The sequence below is a fragment of the Salvelinus alpinus genome, chromosome 14, assembly GCF_045679555.1.
Source record: "Salvelinus alpinus chromosome 14, SLU_Salpinus.1, whole genome shotgun sequence".
NCBI classification, from domain to species: domain Eukaryota; kingdom Metazoa; phylum Chordata; class Actinopteri; order Salmoniformes; family Salmonidae; genus Salvelinus; species Salvelinus alpinus.
Genome location: NC_092099.1, coordinates 12,624,941 through 12,642,925, shown reverse-complemented (window position 1 = coordinate 12,642,925; position 17,985 = coordinate 12,624,941). Strand labels below are relative to the sequence as shown.

Below are 17,985 nucleotides of genomic sequence, written 5' to 3'. Positions count from 1 at the left end.
GTGTGTGTTTACACAGGTCTGACAGGGTGAGTGGTATGTGTTGGAGTGTGTGTGGCTGTGAGACAATGGCTTACAGCAACATGTTGTTGGTTAGGTAAGTGTTGTACAGGCTAGTGCATAAATAGCTAGATTACAGTGTGGGAGCAGGGTTTTCTGGGTCTCGGTACTGTCCTGAGGTATTCTAACGTGCTGTGAGGGGCTGTTTCAACACCTCTTTTTCCTTTTCATTCTCACCAGACTCTGGGGCTGGTACCCAGCTGGGCATCTGGCAACGTGATTCGGTCCAGAGAGGCAGCCTTTGATTGGTACTAACCTACATGCCTGTGTGTGTGTCCAGCTGCAGAAATGGCGTGCCCATCAAGAAGAGGTTGCCAGATTGGAGTCAGCCATTGCTGGCAGGCAGCAGGAGGAAAAGGAGGACAGACTGAGGAGGGAGCAGGAGAGAGACTCGGCCATGAGGTCACTGCAGAAGGAAAAAGTTAAGACCTCCTAATCCTTACACCTGCCACGCTCCAGCATATTGCACTGCCCCCAGTCACATTATGTTTGAAATGAGTCCATGCTCCTCAGATTCTATGGCAGTATATAATAACATCTTAGTATCCAATATACTGTAGGCATGGCCCAAGTTCATTTGAGTGATTTAACTCCACGGATATGTAATATAATATTACAGTATATGTTATTATAAGGTTGTCAGAAAAGTGGAAAAGTGTCATGATGATTTTCATTAGCTTGATTAATTGTATATTCAGCTTAATGAGGTATGATGGTGTGTGTGTGTGTGTGTGCACCTGCGTGTGTGTGTGCGTGTGTGTGTGTGTGTGTGTGTGTGTGTGTGTGTGTGTGTGTGTGTGTGTGTGTGTGTGTGTGTGTGTGTGTGTGTGTGTGTGTCCATGCGTGTATGTAGAAGTGTGTGGTCCCTGACCCGCATTGCCCCTTGGTATCACCCCAGAGTGTGTATTGGTGCCAGCCTTGTTTGATTGCGCCCCTCCTTTGGGGCCTGCTACAGTACCACAGGAAAGCTGGGAGAATCTCTGATTAATGATGCCATTTAGGCTGAAATGGATTACATATACTTGTACACAGTCATCTCTCAGACGATGAACTATCGTCTCATTCATTTGATTTACTCTTATCTGATTTCACACCGTCACGATCAATAGGACGCGATGACATCGCACTAAAGTTTCCCTCGTGTTCACTCGCCTGCTCCAGGTATTATTGTAAACGTTTTGGTTTGTTTTGTGAACGTTTGTGCCCTGTATATCTTAGGTGAAGCAGTACTATGCAGAGAAACAGAGGAGGAGAGAAGAGCTGGAGAGGAGAGATCAGCAGAGACTGACAGAGCTGAGGAGACTCATGGCAGAGCAAGCTAAGAGAGATAAGGAAAGGTAAGCATGCACCATGGGCAGCAGCTTAGCCTCAAGGCCGCTAAAGGAGAGAGCTCAACACCTGGCTGACAGACAGTTCTTTGTTCGCCCCCATGGCTTATTTGGACAATGCTCATAAAACACCTTTATTTCGAATGGTGCGTCATTTATGGAGTCATTTATATGTTTTCCATAACAAACTGAGGAAATAGTTTGAAATATCTAATTTTAGGAACCACTGGTATGATTCGATAAGTTGCCGTTTTTTCTTCTTTTTAGTGCAGTCTCCTATGTTTCCACGGTACTCTCTAGCATTCAGGCCTCCTTTCAAGTCCCTGGCATTTAAACAGTGCTAGGAGAACGAGAGAGAGACAGGGTTGAGTTAGTCAGGGCAGGGTGAGGAGCACTGAGGACATGAGATACTGTAGCTGCTGCTGAGACTGAGGAGCAGCTCTCTGGCAGCCCATAACGCTCTCTCAGCCTGCATGGCTGCTGTGCCACCACAGATAGGTGGTGCCTGGGCTGAGGGCTGATGTCCTTGCCCACTTCTCTCCCTCCCCTCTCTCTGTCCCTCCTGCCCTCAGGGTGCAGTTTCGTGAGGAGGCGCTGCTGCAGCGGAGGCAGGAGAGGGAGGCGCAGGCGCTCCAGCGCCTAAAAGAGGAAGAGGAGAGAGACGGTCGTCTGGAGGCCCTGAGAAATCAGGTACGTCTCTTATCAGTACTTATTCCCATTCACTTCCCTTATTGGATCTGACATTTAAAATGCCACGGAGGAGAACATTTGTGGCCGCTTTTGAACCCGCTGTTCCATGTTGGTTTTGAGGCTTCACTGCCACTTACTGGTGGGATAGGGAAATACAAGGAAATGACTAGGCTATCATCAAATTGGTGTTTTTCCAAGTGATTTCTCCATCCCCCACACGGTTAAGGTGGCAGTGGTGGCAGAGCCAGACCCAGAGAGGATGATGGGAGATACGGAGGCCTGGAGAGGCCGGATAATGCAGCAGAGCGGAGAGGAGGAGTTTCGGTTGCACCGTCCCCTATATCACCTCAACACGTACACAGACTCTCAGGTGAGTCTGGCCTGCCACTGTCCTTTACTTTCTGCTCTCAAGTCAAGACACGTCAATCTGCCTTTTCCCCCACTGCGCCCTCTCCAGTAGCTCCCAATGTTGTTAACGTGTGTCAATCAGAGGAGGCTGATGGGAGGAGCAATAGGAGGATGGGCTCCACTGTGCAGGAAAGCACACTGTTTTTTACCTGCAGTCTATTGCATAATCAGGCCAGTGACGGTTAGATCATCTCCTCCGATTGAAAACGTGATCGATGACTAAATGACCTTGGTTTAACTGAGGAATGTTCGGAAACATATGAAAACATGTTTGACTAGAATTGCAAAATATCATAAACATTTATGAACAAGGGTGTGACAGTATCGTCCTTATCTATTTTTTTTTTATACCTTTTGGACCTTACAACAGCGCGTCCCAATTGGCACCATATTCCCAATATAGTGCACTCCTTTTGACCAGATCCCTATTATCATTTCCTCTGTTGGTTTCCAGATTGTGTCTGATCCAAGAGTGAGGCTTGAACAGGCCCTCCGGGCAGCAGGACTCCACGACACACTGTATGCTAAGGAGGTTCTCTCTGTAGTCCAGCCACCCAGACCACCTCGACGGGACACTGACTCCACAGGATTCAAATCTTCCACAAAGAGTGTTTAGCCCTGTTCAATCAAAATTGCTAACCAGGTGTCCCGAATAAGTCATAATGTAAATAGCATTTTCCCTGTGACAGTGACAGAGCCAGTGACACAAGCATGTTTTTATTGATGTGAAGTTGAATTGTTTTTTTTAAACATCTTGGAAACTGGCTGCAGGTACAGGTAATATAGATAAAAAGTGATATTTGTCCACAGGTTTGTCAGAGTGTCTTCTTTGGGCTACTTCTGTGATTGTCAATACAGACCATGTTGGCTCAACTGTTACCATATTCCTCGCAGTATTCCTCATACGCCTCCCTTTGCGATCTGTCAGTATCTGATACTTCATTTAACACAGAATGTCTGCGTTTCGTGCCACTGTGACGTTAGATAACAACTGCCTGTCATTATGAGAAACCTGTCATGTATGGTATTTCGCTGTATATAGTTGCTCATTTGACTGTGTAACATACACTGAGTGTACAAACATTAGGAATACGTGCTCTTTCCATGACATAGACTGACCAGGTGAATCCAGGTGAAAGCTATGATCCCTTATTGATGTCACTTGTTAAATCCACTTCAATCAGTGTAGATGAAGGGGAGGAGACATGTTAAAGAAGGATTTTTAAGCCTTGAGATAATTGAGACATGGATTATGTGTGTGTGCCATTTAGAGTCTGAATGGGCAAGACAAAAGGTTTAAGTACCTTTGAACAGGGTATGGTAGTAGGTGGCAGGCGCACCGGTTTGTGTCAAGAACTGCAATGCTGCTGGGCTGTTCACGCTCAACAGTTTCCTGTGTGTATCAAGAATGGTCCACCACCCAAAGCTCTCCCTCGCCCTCCATTTGACAAATCTGACCTTAATTCTATTCTCCTGATTTCTGGATACAAGCCAAAACTAAAGCAGGAAGTACCAGTGACTTGGTCAATATGGAAGTGGTCAGATGATGCAGATGCTAAGCTACAGGACTATTTTAATAGCACAGACTGGAATATGTTCTGGGATTCTTCCGATGGCTTTGAAGAGTACACCACATCAGTCACTGGCTTCATCAATAAGTGCATCGATGATGTCGTGCCCACAGTGACCAAACGTACATACCCCAACCAGAAGCCATGGATTACAGGCAACATCCACACTGAGCTAAAGGGTAGAGCTACCACTTTCAAAGAGTGGGACTCTAACCCAGACGCGTATAAGAAATCCCACTATGCCCTCAGACGAACCATCAAACAGTCAAAGCGACAATACAGGACTAAGATTGAATCGTACTACACTGGCTCAGACACTCGTCGGATGTGGCAGGGCTTGTAAACTATTACAGACTACAAAGGGAAGCACAGCCGCGAGCTGCCCATTGACACGAGCCTACCAGATGAGCTAAATTACTTCTATGCTCGCTTCGAGGCAAGCAACACAGCATGCATGAGAGCATCAGCTGTTCCGGACGACTGTGTGATCACGCTCTCCGTAGCCGATGTGAGTAAGACCTTTAAACAGGTCAACATTCAGAAGGCCACAGGACCAGACGTATTACCAGGACGTGTACACCAAGCATGCGCTGACCAACTGGCAAGTGTCTTCACTGACATTTTCAACCAGTCCCTGACTCAGTCTGTACTACCAATATGTTTCAAGCAAACCACCATAGTCCCTGTGCCAAAGAACACGAAGGTAACCTGCCTAAATGACTACCGACTCGTAGCACTCATGTCTGTAGCCATGAAGTGCTTTGAAAGGCTGGTCATGGCTCATATCAACACCATTATCCCAGAAACCCTAGACCCACTCCAATTTGCATACCACCCTAACAGATCCACAGATGATGCAATGTCTATTGCACTCCACACTGCCCTTTCAAACTTGAACAAAAGGAACACCTACGTGAGAATGCTATTCATTGACTACAGCTCAGAGTTCAACACCATAGTGCCCACAAAGCTCACCACTAAGCTAAGGACCCTGGGACTAAACACCTCCCTCTGCAACTGGATCCTGGACTTCCTGACGGGCCACCTCCAGGTGGTAAGGGTAGGTAACAATACATCTGCCACGCTGACCCTCAACACGGGGGCACCTCAGGAGTGCGTGCTCAGTCCCCTCCTGTACTCCTTGTTCATCCATGACTGCATGGCCAGGCACGACTCCATCATTAAGTTTGCCGATGAGTGGTAGGCCTTATTTACATTTACATTTAAGTCATTTAGCAGACGCTCTTATCCAGAGCGACTTACAAATTGGTGCACCTTATGATATCCAGTGGAACAACCACTTTACAATAGTGCATCTAACTCTTTTAAGGGGGGGGGGGGGGGGGGTTAGAAGGATTACTTTATCCTATCCTAGGTATTCCTTAAAGAGGTGGGGTTTCAGGTGTCTCCGGAAGGTGGTGATTGCCTCCGCTGACCTGGCGTCGTGAGGGAGTTTGTTCCACCATTGGGGTGCCAGAGCAGCGAACAGTTTTGACTGGGCTGAGCGGGAACTGTACTTCCTCAGAGGTAGGGAGGCGAGCAGGCCAGAGGTGGATGAACGCAGTGCCCTTGTTTGGGTGTAGGGCCTGATCAGAGCCTGAAGGTACGGAGGTGCCGTTCCCCTCACAGCTCCGTAGGCAAGCACCATGGTCTTGTAGCGGATGCGAGCTTCAACTGGAAGCCAGTGGAGAGAGCGGAGGAGCGGGGTGACGTGAGAGAACTTGGGAAGGTTGAACACCAGACGGGCTGCGGCGTTCTGGATGAGTTGTAGGGGTTTAATGGCACAGGCAGGGAGCCCAGCCAACAGCGAGTTGCAGTAATCCAGACGGGAGATGACAAGTGCCTGGATTAGGACCTGCACCGCTTCCTGTGTGAGGCAGGGTCGTACTCTGCGAATGTTGTAGAGCATGAACCTACAGGAACGGGTCACCACCTTGATGTTAGTTGAGAACGACAGGGTGTTGTCCAGGATCACGCCAAGGTTCTTAGCACTCTGGGAGGAGGACACAATGGAGTTGTCAACCGTGATGGCGAGATCATGGAACGGGCAGTCCTTCCCCGGGAGGAAGAGCAGCTCCGTCTTGCCGAGGTTCAGCTTGAGGTGGTGATCCGTCATCCACACTGATATGTCTGCCAGACATGCAGAGATGCGATTCGCCACCTGGTTATCAGAAGGGGGAAAGGAGAAGAATAATTGTGTGTCGTCTGCATAGCAATGATAGGAGAGACCATGTGAGGATATGACAGAGCCAAGTGACTTGGTGTATAGCGAGAATAGGAGAGGGCCTAGAACAGAGCCCTGGGGGACACCAGTGGTGAGAGCACGTGGTGCGGAGACAGATTCTCACCACGCCACCTGGTAGGAGCGACCTGTCAGGTAGGACGCAATCCAAGCGTGGGCCGCGCCGGAGATGCCCAACTCGGAGAGGGTGGAGAGGAGGATCTGATGGTTCACAGTATCAAAGGCAGCCGATAGGTCTAGAAGGATGAGAGCAGAGGAGAGAGAGTTAGCTTTAGCAGTGCGGAGCGCCTCCGTGACACAGAGAAGAGCAGTCTCAGTTGAATGACTAGTCTTGAAACCTGACTGATTTGGATCAAGAAGGTCATTCTGAGAGAGATAGCAGGAGAGCTGGCCAAGGACGGCACGTTCAAGAGTTTTGGAGAGAAAAGAAAGAAGGGATACTGGTCTGTAGTTGTTGACATCGGAGGGATCGAGTGTAGGTTTTTTCAGAAGGGGTGCAACTCTCGCTCTCTTGAAGACGGAAGGGACGTAGCCAGCGGTCAAGGATGAGTTGATGAGCGAGGTGAGGTAAGGGAGAAGGTCTCCGGAAATGGTCTGGAGAAGAGAGGAGGGGATAGGGTCAAGCGGGCAGGTTGTTGGGCGGCCGGCCGTCACAAGACGCGAGATTTCATCTGGAGAGAGAGGGGAGAAAGAGGTCAAAGCACAGGGTAGGGCAGTGTGAGCAGAACCAGTGGTGTCGTTTGACTTAGCAAACGAGGATCGGATGTCGTCAACCTTCTTTTCAAAATGGTTGACGAAGTCATCCTCAGAGAGGGAGGAGGAGGAGGATTCAGGAGGGAGGAGAAGGTGGCAAAGAGCTTCCTAGGGTTAGAGGCAGATGCTTGGAATTTAGAGTGGTAGAAAGTGGCTTTAGCAGCAGAGACAGAAGAGGAGAATGTAGAGAGGAGGGAGTGAAAGGATGCCAGGTCCGCAGGGAGGCGAGTTTTCCTCCATTTCCGCTCGGCTGCCCGGAGCCCTGTTCTGTGAGCTCGCAATGAGTCGTCGAGCCACGGAGCAGGAGGGGAGGACCGAGCCGGCCTGGAGGATAGGGGACATAGAGAGTCAAAGGATGCAGAAAGGGAGGAGAGGAGGGTTGATGAGGCAGAATCAGGAGATAGGTTGGAGAAGGTTTGAGCAGAGGGAAGAGATGATAGGATGGAAGAGGAGAGAGTAGCGGGGGAGAGAGAGCGAAGGTTGGGACGGCGCGATACCATCCGAGTAGGGGCAGTGTGGGAAGTGTTGGATGAGAGCGAGAGGGAAAAGGATAAAAGGTAGTGGTCGGAGACTTGGAGGGGAGTTGCAATGAGATTAGTGGAAGAACAGCATCTAGTAAAGATGAGGTCAAGCGTATTGCCTGCCTTGTGAGTAGGGGGGGAAGGTGAGAGGGTGAGGTCAAAAGAGGAGAGGAGTGGAAAGAAGGAGGCAGAGAGGAATGAGTCAAAGGTAGACGTGGGGAGGTTAAAGTCACCCAGAACTGTGAGAGGTGAGCCATCCTCAGGAAAGGAACTTATCAAGGCGTCAAGCTCATTGATGAACTCTCCAAGGGAACCTGGAGGGCGATAAATGATAAGGATGTTAAGCTTGAAGGGGCTGGTAACTGTGACAGCATGGAATTCAAAGGAGGCGATAGACAGATGGGTCAGGGGAGAAAGAGAGAATGTCCACTTGGGAGAGATGAGGATCCCAGTGCCACCACCCCGCTGACCAGAAGCTCTCGGGGTGTGCGAGAACACGTGGGCAGACGAGGAGAGAGCAGTAGGAGTGTTATCTGTGGTAATCCATGTTTCCGTCAGTGCCAAGAAGTCGAGGGACTGGAGGGAAGCATAGGCTGAGATGAACTCTGCCTTGTTGGCCGCAGATCGGCAGTTCCAGAGGCTGCCGGAGACCTGGAACTCCACGTGGGTCGTGGGCGCTGGGACCACCAGGTTAGAGTGGCAGCGGCCACGCGGTGTGAAGCGTTTGTATGGTCTGTGCAGAGAGGAGAGAAGAGGGATAGACAGACACATAGTTGACAGGCTACAGAAGAGGCTACGCTAATGCAAAGGAGATTGGAATGACAAGTGGACTACACGTCTCGAATGTTCAGAAAGTTAAGCTTACGTTGCAAAAAATCTTATTGACTAAAATGATACAGTACTGCTGGCTGGTGAAGTAGGCTAGCTAGCAGTGGCTGCGTTGTTGACTTTGTTTGAAAGTGTAGCTGGCTAGGTAACCTCGATAACTGGCTAGGTAACCTCGATAACCTCGATAATTACTCTAAACTACACAATTATCTTGGATACAAAGACAGCAAAGACAACTATGTAGCTAGCTAACACTACACTAATCAAGTCGTTCCGTTGTAATGTAATAGTTTCTACAGTGCTGCTATTCGGTAGAAGTTGGCTAGCTGGCTAGCTAGCAGTGTTGGCTAGGTAGGAGAACGGCGGCGCGGCGGACGAAAATAGCTGGCTAGCTAACCTCGATAATTACTCTAAACTACACAATTATCTAAGATAGAAAGACAGCAAAGACAACTATGTAGCTAGCTAACACTACACTAATCAAGTCGTTCCGTTGTAATGTGATAGTTTCTACAGTGCTGCTATTCGGTAGAAGTTGGCTAGCTGGCTAGCTAGCTAGCAGTGTTGACTACGTTAGAAGGACGAAAATAGCTGGCTAGCTAACCTCGATAATTACTCTAAACTACACAATTATCTTTGATACAAAGACGGCTATGTAGCTAGCTAAGAAAAAATTGCTAAGATCAAACAAATCAAACCGTTGTACTGTAATGAAATGAAATGAAATGTAATACTACCTGTGGAGCGAAGCGAAATGCGACTACTCGCTCCAACGCGTCGTGGGTTGGAGCGATGAGACAGCCTATAGGGAGAGACCTGGCCGTGTGGTGCCAGGATAACAACCCCTCCCTCAACGTGATCAAGACAAAGGAGATGATCGTGGACATCAGGAAACAGCAGAGGGAGCACCCCCCTATCCACATCGAAGGGACAGCAGTGGAGAAGGTGGAAAGTTTTAAGTTCCTCGGCGTACACATCACAGACAACTAAAATGGTCCACTCACACAGACAGTGTGGTGAAGAAGGCGCAACAACGCCTCTTCAACCTCAGGAGGCTGAAGAAATGTTGCTTGTCACCCAAAAACCTGACAAACTTTTACAGATGCACAATCAAGAACATCCTGTCGGGCTGTATCACAGGCTGCTACGGCAACTGCACCGCCCTCAACCGCAAGGCTCTCCAGAGGGTGGTGCGGTCTGCACAACGCATCACCGGGGGCAAACTACCTGCCATCCATGACACCTACAGCACCCAATGTCACAGGAAGGACAAAAAGATCATCAAGGACATCAACCACCCGAGCCACTGCCTGTTCACACGGCTACCATCCAGAAGGCGAGGTCAGTACAGGTGCATCAAAGCTGGGACTGAGAGACTGAAAAACAGCTTCTATCTCAAGGCCATGCCTACATTGAGACCCAATCACTGGCCACTTTAATAAATGGATCACTAGTCACTTTACATATCTTACATTACTCATATCACATGTATATACTGTATTTTATACCATCTATTGCACCTTCGCCATCACTCATCCATATACTTACATGTACATATTCTCATTCACCCCTTTAGATTTGTGTGTATTAGGTGGTTGTTGGGGAATTGTTGGGGAATTGTTAGATTACTTGATAGATATTACTGTTAGATATTACGGCACTGTCGGAACTAGCAGCACAAGCATTTCGCTACACTCGCATTAACATCTACTAACCATGTGTATGTGACAAATACAATTTGATTTGATGTCCCCATTACAGTAAAACATCAAAACCTATTTCTTTCACTTACTTGCTGTGCTGTTTCGTTGTTTATTTGTTCAGTCGTTTCATTCTCAACCAGGATTTCATCATACATGTCAAGCAGTGAAGTTTCAGCTCTGTCTGTCCGTGGCCTCTCTTCCTCGGTGCGCACTGTCTCTGTGTTTGTTTCCACCTTTCCATCCAGCAGTTGTTCGAATGGCGCTAGGAGTGTGTTCATGTTTCCAAGTTTCAAACATGTTCTCAAATGCCATTGAAATAGCAGCAGCGGTATGAGAACCAGAACATTCTTGAGCATGCAATACGGCTTTCCTCAGTAGGAAATCCTCATCGACCCACTGTGCTGTCAGACTCAGCATGCTCATGGGACTGACATCGCTGGTCCAAATGTCAGTCATGAAGCTAATAGCAGTGACGCCCATAGCAAGTAGATCAAAGATGTACGTTTCAACAATACTGTGTAACTCCGGTAGGGCAACATCTGAAAAAGAGTGTATATCGGCGCTCGACCAGTCGGCGAAAGCCAACATCATCCACGACGGAGGACGGTTGATTGTCAAGGGCAAAGAATTCCATTATCTTGCCGTTATTGGATTTTGCCTTTGATTTTGCCTTACTCTTTCAAATGACTGTTCGACTTGGAAGTATGCGCTTAGTATTTTTCTGCTTTTGTTCTGTGTATCGCTGTATTTTTTGTGCCGTCATTACATCATCTACTTACGTTATATAGGTATGCACGTCAGCTTTGACATCGGTTTTGCACATCAGCGTTAAACTAGACATTGGGACGATGCCGATGTTGGCATTTTTAGCTAATATCGTCCGATTCCGATATGCTCACCGATGTCTCCTACATCCCCAACTGTAAGGTAGCATTAGAACATTAAAACACAGTTAAAAATTACACGTAAAAAGGTAATACCTGTTGTATTTGGCGCATGTGACAAATAGAATTTGATTTGAAATGATATCCAGGTAACTTGACACAATTGTGGGACGCATTGGAGTCAACATGGGCCAGCATCCCTGTGGAACGCTTTCGACACATTGTACAGTCCATGACCTGACGAATTGAGGCTGTTCTGAGGGCAAAAGGGGGAGCAACTTAATATTAGGAAGGTGTTCTTAATGTTTTGTACACTCAGTGTACGTGGATGTTATAACGATAAGCTGATTGGGCTACGTGTCAGTGCAAAGTTCAGATAAATATGACTATTGCTGGGCTATTTTTGCAATCCTTTAGTGTCTCATCTCCATTTTGAAGCTAGTCATTTCTTAATAATCCATGTTGAATAAGAGGATGTGGACCCATATCCTCTTATCCTCTTACCCGAACTGAATTTATTCCGGATTTTAAAATGTCAGGTACAATGAAGTCAGAGATGCATTTCAATTTCTAAATATAGTTCCGCTACGCCAGTGTGCCTAACTCCTGAGCCATTTGATTAAATTACAGTCAGAAGAGAGCATCTTTCTCGAGATCCTTTAAACATTTTTAAAAGTCATAGGACTTAATGTCATCAGGTACACTGAACAAAAATAGAGACGCAACAATTTCAAATATTTTACTGAGTTACAATTCCTGTAACTAAATCAGTCAATTGAAATAAATTCATTAGGCCCAAATCTATGGATTTCCCGTGACTGGGGAATACAGATATGCATATGTTGGTCACAGATACCTTTAAAAAAAAAAGTAGGGGTGTTGATCAGAAAACCAGTCAGTATCTGGTGTGACCACCATTTCTCTCATGCAGCGCGACACATTTTCTTCGCATAGTTGATCAGGCTTCTGATTGTGGCCTGTGGAATGTTGTCCCACTCCTCTTCAATGGCTGTGCAAAGTTGCTGGATATTGGCGGGAACTGGAACACGCTGTCGTACACGTCAATCCAGAGCATTCCAAACATGCTCAATGGGTGACATGTCTGGTGAGGACGCAGGCCATGGAAGAACTTGGACATTTTCAGATCTAGGAATTGTGTACAGAACCTTGCAACATGGGGCTGTGCATTATCATGCTGAAACATGAGGTGATGGCGGCAGATGAATGGCACGACAATAGGCCTCAGGATCTCATCATGGTATCTCTGTGCATTCAAATTGCCATCGATAAAATGCAATTGTGTTCATTGTCCGTAGTTTATGCCTGCCGATAACATAACCCCACCATGGGGCACTCTGTTCACAACGCTGACATCAGAAAACCATTTGTCCACACAATGCCATACATGTGGCCTGCGGTTGAGGCCGTTTGAACGTACTGCCAAATTCTCTAAAATGACATTGGAGGCGGTATATGGTAGATAAATGAACAGTTAATTGTGGCAACAGCTCTGGCTGACATTCCTGCAGTCAGCATGCCAATTGCACGCTCCCTCAAAACTTGAGATATCTGTGGCATTGTGTTGTGTGACACAACTGCAAATATTAGTGGCCTTTTATTGTCCCCAGCACAAGGTGCACCTATGCTGTTCATTCAGCTTCTTGAAATGCCACATCAGTTGGCTGGATGGATTATCGTGGCAAAGGAGAAATGCTCACTAACAGGGATGTAATCAAATTTGTGCCCCAAAAAATAGAGAAATAAGCTTTTTATGCATATGGAACATTTCTGGGATCTTTACAGGTTGCGTTTATAATTGTGTTCAGTGTAGTTACAGAGAAACCAACAATTTCATCTACACAGTCAAGGTAGTCAAAAGCAACACAATATATACAGCTGCAGTCGGAAGTTTACATACACTTAGGTTGGAGTCATTAAAACTCGTTTTTCAACCACTCCACAAATTTCTATAGTTTTGGCAAGTCGGTTAGGACATCTACTTTGTGCATGACACAGGTAATTTTTCCAACAATTGTTTACATACAGGTTATTTCACTTATAATTCACTATCACAATTCCAGTGGGTCAGAAGTTTACATACACTAAGTTGACTGTGCCTTTAAACAGCTTGGAAAACTCCAGAAAATGATGTCATGGCTTTAGAAGCTTCTGATAGGCTAATTGACATCATTTGAGTCAATTGGAGGTGTACCTGTGGATGTATTTCAAGGCTCAAACTCAGTGCCTCTTTGCTTGACATCATGGGAAAATCAAAAGAAATCTGCCAAGACCGAAGAAAATAAATTATAGACCTCCACAAGTCTTAAATTATAGACCTCCACAAGTCTGGTTCATCCTTGGGAGCAATTTCCAAATGCCTGAAGGTACTACGTTCATCTGTACAAACAATAGTACGCAAGTATAAACTCAGCAAGGAAGAAACAAGGAAGAAGCCACTGCTCCAAAACCGCCATAAAAAAGCCAGACTACAGTTTGCAACTGCACATGGAGACAAAGATCGTACTTTTTGGAGAAATGTCCTCTGGTCTGATGAAACAAAAATAGAACTGTTTGGCCATAATGACCATCGTTATGTTTGGAGGAAAAAGGGGGAGGCTTGCAAGCCGAAGAACACCATCCCAACCGTGATGCACGGGGGTGGCAGCATCATGTTGTGGGGGTGCTTTGGTGCAGGAGGGACTCGTGCACTTCACAAAATAGATGGCATCATGAGGATGGAACATTTTCTGGATATATTGAAGCAACATCAGTCATGAAGTTAAAGCTTGGTCGCAAATGGGTCTTCCAAATGGACAATGACCCCAGGTATACTTCCAAAGTTGTGGCAAAATGGCTTAAGGACAACAAAGTCAAGGTATTGGAGTGGCCATCACAAAGCCCTGACCTGAATCCTATAGAAAATTTGTGGGCAGAACTGAAAAAGCGTGTGCGAGCAAGGAGGCCTACAAACCTGACTCAGTTACACCAGCTCTGTCAGGAGGAATGGGCCAAAATTCACCAAACTTATTGTGGGAAGCTTGTGGAAGGCTACCTGAAACGTTTGACCCAAGTTAAACAATTTAAAGGCAATGCTACCAATACTAATTGAGTGTATGTAAACTTCTGACCCACTGGGATGTGATGAAAGAAATAAAAGCTGAAATAAATAATTCTCTATTCTTATTCTGACATTTCACATTCTTAAAATAAAGTGGTGATCCTAACTGACCTAAGACAAGGAATTTGTACTAGGATTAAATGTCAGGAATTGTAAAAAACTGAGTTTAAATGTATTTGGCTAAGGTGTATGTAAACTTCCGACTTCAACTGTAACACCATTACAAATATACCACACAATTGCGTAAGAGCCCACTCTTTGAGCTTCATTTAACAAATCATACACGATACAACACATCTGTAAAATCTTCATGTACTTTTAGAACACTTTAAATAGTATCTTAACATATCAACATGACTGTATACATATACTGACTGTACAAAACATTAAGAACACCTGCTTTTTCCACGACAGTCTGACCAGGTGAAAGCTATGATCCCTTATTGATGTCACCTGTTAAATCCACTTCAGTCAGGGGCAAAAAGGGTGCAACTCAATAGGAAGGAGTTCCTAATGTTTTGTACACTCAGTGTATGTCCACATAACAGTTGAGGCTGTAGCTATGTGCAATCCATGGGCAGCAGAGGTGATTGGAGGGAGCTTAGACGATGAGGCCCAGGCGTTTCTTGATGAAGTGAGCCACCAGAACCTGAGGTCTCTGTTGGTACTCCACCAGCACATCATGAGGGGTGGAGATCTGATCCCCATCGAAACGGTTCAACAAAGTCACACAGACGACAGCCGCTGGGGGAGAAAAATGTTACATCAGTTACAAATGTAAAAAAAAAAAAAAAAAAATTAAATAAGGAGGAAATTAAAATTGATTACTGAATTTTCCCTGTCAAAATTAGTGACATAGCGAGACTGATTTATTTTGAATAACACCTTTGATGGCACAGGCACGACACATGGCTGCGAAGACGGTGGACTCCATCTCAATATTCCGGACTCCTGTGTTATAGGCTTTCCTTAGGTACTCCAGCTTGTCTTCAGTGGAGAAGGAGCAGAGAGCTCCATCCAGCCGACCCTGACCTGGTGGACCACAACAGACCACAGGCTGAGTTAGATCAAAGCCAGAAGGCTAGTAGGCAGCATTGGGAATGTACTGTACATCCTAAGTTAAAGGGTCAGTCTAACCATTCGAAAAACAACCGAACTCACAGACTCTAGCTTTGACTTAGAGCATTTGTGTAGCTGAGTGTACAGCGGTGGGTAACGTGATGTGGTTACCTTCGTAGAAGTCACTGGTGCACATGGTGTTTCCGATGACGGTTGGAACGCCGTCTAACTCGGACGAGCACTGCAGCAGCTCCTTGGAGACGCCCATATCCAGCTCTGTGCTCCTGGTGATCACCTTACCTAGAACCACCTGCTCAAACTGGGCACGGAAGAAGCAGTCCACCGCCTTGTCTGTGACCACCACTGTTCCTGGCTCCAGACCTGTAATGGGACACCAGTGACATGATTTAGAGAGCTGTGTTACCCGACTATATCAACATGTATAAACGTGTGTTAACATTCGACAGAAGAATGGAAAGGGGGGAGTACGCTCTGACCAACTCCACCGGAGGTGCCAATGCGGAAGAGGGTGAAGTCGATGCAGCGGGCATGATGCAGCAGCTTGATGAGCTCATGGAGCATGATGGAGATGGAGGGGACGCCCATACCATGCTGCAGAGACAGAGGGGTGAGGTTAACAATCTTTACTAACGTTAACGGAACTGCGGGAAAGTAGTACTTGGTGTTGTGAAACACTGACTCGCCGTGCATGCTCCCCCCAATGTGTAGATGGTATCACGGTGACATCCAGATGGTTACCAAATATTGTACAAAATAATTCATGAAAGCTGCTATCATCCATGGAATAAAATATTGGAGGAAAACATTTGGCCACGTTAGCTACTGCCGGTGACACCATGATACAGCTGCCCAGTGGGAAGCAACTCGGGTTGGCAGGCACTCTTCCCTCTGATCTCAACTTGGTCTCATTAACAATGTCTACACTGTATTTCTGATCAATTTGATGTTATTTTAATAGACTTTTCTTTCAAAAAGAAGGACATTTCTAAGTGACCCCAAACTTTTGAACGGTAGTGTATGTATGTATGTATATATAAATAAATAACTCCTCACCTCTCCACTATGCTAGCTGCGTTCTGGCACAAAAATGTCTGCCGTGCATCATTAAAGTAGGTGCCACACATTGGTGGTGGTAGAGGTGAATTCCTCCCTTACTATTGTAAAGCGCTTTGAGCACCTAGGTGGAAAAGCACTATATAAATCCAATCAATTATTGTTATTATTATTACAAGACACGGCAATACACCAAACATCTGATAATAATATTACACAATTTCAGGTGTCAGTCACTGGCTTACATAAATCATTTTCACTTTGTGTTGTAAAGTTGTAAAGTCTTAAACAGCCTATCGAAAGTCAAGTCAGACCATTATCTTGTGAGGGAGATGTATCCATTGTGCAATACTTACACTGATAGAAAGTACGGGTCCCACTTTGTACATGGAGTAGCGGTCGGTACCTTCACAGATATCTGTGATATTATCCATGTTTCCGGGCAAGGCCAGCTCCTGGTGAATGAACTGAGCAAAGGACTTCATCCGATTGGGACTCCCGCCGACGCACACAAACTGCAATGGGGGAGATATAAAAGACAACTGTCTTTGAGAGTAGCTTTTCGAAATCAGGTATTTCAAGTATTTTGTCTGGGCAACTTCCACAAACCTTGATGTCTCCAAACATCTCAGGTAGGTTGTGGGTCTTGGTACCCAGGTTGAAGTGATAGAGAATATCCTCTTCCATTGTATCCAAGTGGGGGTTCTTGACATGGATCTGGGGGTTCTTGAAAGGGACCTCCGGTCTGTAAAAACATTGACATAAGAGAGAGCACATGAAAACGTCATAATAAAAGTCTCTCTAATGCAGAACAAGAGCTAGTAGTGTAATGAAACCTCAAAGTAAACTAAAAATACTCACTCGCTATATTCAGAATGGTCAGTGACAGTCCCCATACAGTTCAGTAAAATAGATGACATGGCTGTTGTTCACTGTAGATATACTTAAAAATGTATAATTACTATCAACTATATAACACAATATTACAAACAATACTTAGAGCCACAATATTACCTACAGCCACAAGTGCAATACATACCTTTCAGGCTAGACAGAAAAATAAAAAGAATACAGGTAATATTCACTGTTGTGCTGTGTAGCAGTTTCCAAATACTCTTGACACTTGTTCAGCTCGAAGGAAATAAAAGTGCCGTCTCTGATTCTGGGGCTGATATAGCTTTGCCCTGTGACCTCTCAGGAATGATTGGTTGGTGAGGGAGGAGCAGTGACTGTCTGGTCTCTAACTGATCTAAAACAAATGCTTTGACAGACGCTACAAATACTTGGCTCAGATCCAAAGAGCTTGACTAGACACAGTTTACATATAGTTTTTATTTTATTTTTTACAATGAATTACTTCAGTTGTGTAAAATACAAATGGCCATGCAAATAAATTGCCAGGTGGACTCAAGTTACATAAAACACACATCTCTATGTCCTGACAAGTTTTCAAACGTGAGCTAGACGATAATGTAATTTTCAGAATCCTGGGCATCTCATGACATTCAGGTTCGAAAGCAATTGAGTGTGTACAAATATTTGACTACGTGTGTGTATCAATAAAATACATTATGACATTATTTTAACAACTTTTTTTCTGATATGCTTCATATCCTAGTCATTCATTTAAGCGTTACGGGGTGGATTATATTTCATATTCACTTTGTATCCTGTGTCAATTACATCCGTAGAACAACTTCTACTATGATGACGGTGGTAAAGAGGATAAATTCGTAGAGACCACGTGTC

The 17,985-nt window shown here is 45.6% G+C and overlaps 2 protein-coding genes across 3 annotated transcripts in view; one reads left to right on the top strand and one right to left on the bottom strand.

Annotated features, from left to right (window-relative positions):
* Positions 1 to 3,290, top strand: part of LOC139538436 (coiled-coil domain-containing protein 148-like) — a 74,587-nt gene extending 71,297 nt beyond the window's left edge. For both annotated transcript variants that reach the window (XM_071340454.1, XM_071340455.1), the window contains exons 11-15: positions 338 to 478; positions 1,276 to 1,394; positions 1,958 to 2,075; positions 2,302 to 2,445; positions 2,938 to 3,290. In XM_071340454.1, the coding sequence (XP_071196555.1) occupies positions 338 to 478; positions 1,276 to 1,394; positions 1,958 to 2,075; positions 2,302 to 2,445; positions 2,938 to 3,099 (684 nt within the window). In that variant the 3' untranslated portion in view covers positions 3,100 to 3,290. The remainder of the gene's footprint in view (positions 1 to 337; positions 479 to 1,275; positions 1,395 to 1,957; positions 2,076 to 2,301; positions 2,446 to 2,937) is intronic.
* An 8,419-nt stretch (positions 3,291 to 11,709) lies between these two features.
* LOC139538433 (uridine phosphorylase 2-like) lies at positions 11,710 to 17,555 on the bottom strand. Its single transcript, XM_071340444.1, has 7 exons — positions 17,098 to 17,555; positions 16,846 to 16,981; positions 16,593 to 16,751; positions 15,660 to 15,774; positions 15,334 to 15,543; positions 14,989 to 15,135; positions 11,710 to 14,847 (listed from the first exon to the last, which is right to left on the bottom strand). Exons 1-7 carry the CDS (start codon positions 17,154 to 17,156, stop codon positions 14,705 to 14,707), a joined length of 969 nt encoding a protein of 322 aa, XP_071196545.1. The 5' UTR covers positions 17,157 to 17,555; the 3' UTR covers positions 11,710 to 14,704.
* Positions 17,556 to 17,985: the final 430 nt, after the last annotated feature.